This window comes from Arachis ipaensis, chromosome B10 (genome assembly GCF_000816755.2).
Source record: "Arachis ipaensis cultivar K30076 chromosome B10, Araip1.1, whole genome shotgun sequence".
Classification (NCBI taxonomy): domain Eukaryota; kingdom Viridiplantae; phylum Streptophyta; class Magnoliopsida; order Fabales; family Fabaceae; genus Arachis; species Arachis ipaensis.
Window position 1 is genome coordinate 53,215,348 of NC_029794.2, and position 4,578 is coordinate 53,219,925.

General features: G+C 38.8%; 1 protein-coding gene across 1 annotated transcript; it reads right to left on the reverse strand.

The window, feature by feature from the left end:
* On the reverse strand, window positions 3,256-4,164 carry LOC107620631. The gene is made up of 3 exons (XM_016322763.1): window positions 4,113-4,164; window positions 3,530-3,959; window positions 3,256-3,412 (listed from the first exon to the last, which is right to left on the reverse strand). Exons 1-3 carry the CDS (start codon window positions 4,162-4,164, stop codon window positions 3,256-3,258), a joined length of 639 nt encoding a protein of 212 aa, XP_016178249.1.

A 4,578-nucleotide genomic window follows, 5' to 3' on the forward strand; every position in this document is an offset into this window, starting at 1 on the left:
CTAATATATATAAATATCTCTTTATTATATTACTCTTCCCTTTATATCTCTTTACTCTGTTCTGGTTTCTCTTTTCTCTGTATCACTTTTAATATTTCTACTTTTACCACCCTAACTTTTGGAAATTACAAAATAACCCTCCAAACCCCAAAATATTTACTTCCTTGCCCTTTTATGGATCAAAAAGGTGTTCTTCATTGTTCTTCACCACACTCAAAGTGTTCTTCATGTTCTTCGTAAATTCTTCAAATTCTTTCTTTGTTTTTACCCGTTTTTCAGTCTTTTCAGCAACCGATTTTTACCATAATTCAAAATAAATTTCCAGCCACTATCTCACCTTAGACTTCTTGGAAATTCACGTTTCTTGGCCCTCAAGTCAAGTTAAGCATGATTCCTAAGCAAGAACATCAAGAAAACACATGTTTTGCATGGTTTTCCTTGAAAACCGAATTGAAATGGGAGGGAGACAGCCATCTCACCTTATTTCCAGCCTTGATATGTTAGATGGTTATGTAGAGGAAGAAGAGAGGATCATTTTGGTGAAATCGGAGTTTTGATTTGAGTTTTAGTTCAGAAGAAATCAAGCTTTGAAGATTAAGTGTTCATGAAAGTTTCTCTCTTTTCTCTCTTGTTATTTTCGGCCAAAATGATGAAATGAGACAGCCTTGGAGGTCTTGGGGGTGTAAGGTGATTTGTGATTGGTTGGCTTGGAGGTGGATTAAAATAATATTAAAATATCTCTGGTGTACAACTACTAAAACTAGGTGTACCGGAACACTCGTAAAAATATCTCTAAAAATTATTTTCTGAGCTACTAGCATAAATGACACTAGTAAAATATTTATTATGAGAATAGAACATGTATAATGAGGCCTTAGCATTGCTAAATTCATCAGAGAGTGCTGGTGCTAAGCTGCACCAGTAAACCGTAAACCCGGTTAAACCGATTTTTCTGTTTTTAACAAAAACAGACCAGGTAACCTTATAATGTCATTCAAGCATTTTCTAATACTAATATAATGATGATGTTATACTATTATCTCTCTCCTCTCATGAATCGAGTCCGTTTCGTCAAACAGAGACTATTTACGAAAATCAGAATTAAAACTGCCAACCGATACGGTTCAAAAACTAGGTTCTTCGCGATTGCATTATCGAGCTTGCCTCAGAGGAGGTTCTAGCTTAAGGATGACATAATGATAATTAGGATTGAGATGCTTGATGATATAGCAGAGGTGTTCCCTTTACTGATCTTCCGGAGAAATCCGTACTTTCGGAAAAGATTTCATGTATTCGAAAATCAGGGTTGTTACATTCTACCCTCCTTAAAGAAAATTTTGCCCTCAAAATTTCAGTTACCTAGGAATAAATGCGGGTAATCAGGTTTCATCTTATCTTCCAGTTCCCAAGTGTGTTCTTCCTCTCCTCTTGGTTCCCATGCTACTTTGACTAAGCAAACAACTTTGCCTCTTAGCTGCTTATCACTTCTTTCTACTATCTGAACCGGTGATGCTTGATATGTCAAATCATTTTATAACTGTACTGTCTCTAGTTGTAAAACGTGACTCTTGTCGGGAATATATTTCTTAAGTTGCGAGACATGAAAAACATCATGAAGGTTTGATAAATAAGGAGGAAGGACTATTTGATAAGCTACTAGACCAACTCTTTTAAATATTTGGAAAGGTTCTATGTATCGTGGGTTAAGCTTTTTAGTCTTAATGGCTCTACCTATTCCAATAATCGAGGTTACTTCTAGAAAGACACGGTTTCCGTCACTAAACTCTAAGGGTCTACGTCTATTATCGGCATAGCTCTTTTGACGGCCTTGTGCTGTCTGGATCTTCCGACGAATCTCCTTTATCTTCTCAGTAGTTTCTTACACTAAGTTTGGACCTAAGACACTAGCTTCCCCGTCGTCATTCCAACACAATGGTGTCTGACATCTTCTTTCGTAGAGAGCTTCGTATGGTGCCATCCCGATACTTTATTGGCAACTGTTGTTGTAGACAAATTCGACCAACAGCAAATACTTTTCCTTGCTGCTTTGGTTGTCTATCATACATAATCGTAACATGTCTTCTAACGTCTGGATTGTCTGCTCTGATTGTCCATCTATCTGAGGATGGTATGCTATACTCGTGTGCAATTCTTTTCCAATGCTTTTTGAAAAGCTCCCCAAAATCTAGTAGTAAACCTCGAAACTCGATCTGAGACAATTTACGAAGGTATCCCATGTAGTCGTACGATTTCTTGAATATATATATTCATTCCAGCCTTTCTAAAGTATAGTCAACTCGAATCGGAAGGAAGTGTGCTGACTTTGTCAACCTGTCCACAATTACCCAGATGGTATCGTGTCCTGTTGAGGTCCTTGGTAATCCCGTGACAAAATTCATAGTAATCTGCTCCCATTTCCATTGTGGTATTTCTAAGGGTTGCAAGGTTCTTGACAGCTTCTGATGTTCCACCTTCATCTTCTGGCAGGTTAAACATTTTGAGACATAATCAGCTACTTCTTTCTTTAAGCCCGACCACCAGAACATTTGTTTCAAATCTCGATACATCTTTGTCACTCCAGGATGCATAGAAAATCTACTTTGGTGAGCTTCAGCAAGAATCTTTTGTCGCAATTCTCCAGAGTTAGGCACACAAATTCTGTTCTTGTACCTCCATAGGCCACTACGATCCTATCTCACAGCTTCTTCAGCTCTGCAAGCAACGGTGACATCCAGTACAGTGCTATAGAAATTGGTCCGGCTCCAGGTACTAGATCAATGCTGAATTCTATCTCTCGCTGAGGAGGAAACTCAGGTATGTCGTCCAAGAAAACATCAGGAAATTCCTTCATCATTCAGATTCGTTCTAAGCTTAATTTACTATCATTCGAGCTATAAGGTAACTCTTACAGAATTCAGATATAAGGTGTGTGACAGAAATGGTTTAGTACATAGACTATCAGATGGAATAACAGCAGTTCTTTTAAAATAATCAAGGAAAGCATGATACTTAGATAACCAATCTAATCCTAAAATAACTTCTAAACCATATAGAGGCAAACAGATTAGATAGTGTATAAAAGTCCTGTTCCTAATAGCGAATGGTACTTGCAGGCACACTAAACTGGTCAAAGCATTTTGGGATGCAGGTGTATGGACAATCAAGTAAAAATTCAATTTAAAGAAATATAATCCTAACTCGTGAGCAATAATTAGAGAAATAAAGAATGCGATGCACCCGAATCATACAGTACAGTTAGAAATCGATTCTTGACATGAACTGAACTTGAATGAGGGCATCCGATTGCACAACATCGTCAATAGTGGTAACAAACACTCGTCCTTGTTGTTGGGTTCTGACTGGATTTCGAGTAAATCCCTTCGGACAATCCTTCGCAACGTATCCAAGTTCTCTACAAGCATAGCAGTTAGGTGATCCAAACTGGCAAGACCTGTTACTATGCTCTTTTCCGCATTGCTTACATGCAGGGTTTATGTAAGCCTGACGGGCTCGTTTACCATTGCCTTGCCTTACTTTACCTCGAGTGATAAATCCAAACTTTATAGTATTGCCAGCAGACTCATCTACCATTCCTTTTCGACAGTTTCTTGCCCGATGTCCTTCCTTATTACAGTAGTAACATAAACCTGTTCTGAACCGGCAAATCCTACTACCATGATGCTTTCCACAAGTTGGGCATACTACACCACTTTGAGCTTGGTGAGGTTGACTCTCATGTCCTTGTTCAATGTCACGGTTATTGTCACTACCATTATTGCGAGTTAAAAGGCTGACATCTCGGTGGTTTCCATTCCAACACTGGAATTGACCAATGGCTTTAAAGTTGCGACCTTGAGGGGCTAAATTTTGAACAAAGTCTCTTTGTGAATCCTCCATACGACTTGCTCGAGCTATCGCCACCTTCTTTGAACATTCTTCCACTAGTTTACTTTTATTCACTAGTTCAGCAAAATTTCATATCTCTAGCGAAACAACAGAATTCATCAGTTCTTCTCGGAGTTCTCCTTCAAACTTTAAATACTTCCATTCCTCAAAGTCTTCTGGGTTCCCTTGACAAATCTTGGAGAAACAGCACAAGTCATCGAACTTACGGGCATACTCAGCAATAGTCATATCCCCTTGTTTCAACTGCATAAACTCCATCTCCTTAGCATCTCGTGCTGCTCCCAGAAAATACTTTTTATAAAATTTGTCCCTAAAGATATCCTAAGAAATGTCATTTTTATTCTGTTGTAGCAATCACTGTATCCCCTACCACCAGTACTCAGCTTCTCCCTCGAGCATATAAGTAGCAAACTCTCGGGAATCTTTATAGAGTTTGGGCCAATAGAAGCCACATTAGAGGACCTTGGTGGCTGTTCGCTCACCTCCGAAATGGCCTCCATATTGAGATCCGTGGCAATGCCATAGGATTCTCTGTGCTTCCTCTCTGGGGACACACCTACGGATAATTCCGTCTGCACATCTCTTAAAGAGATAGGGTTCATCCCACAAGTAGTACTTTGCATCAGTAACTAATTTCTTCTTTTGTATTCTATTGTACTCCTTGGGTATGAA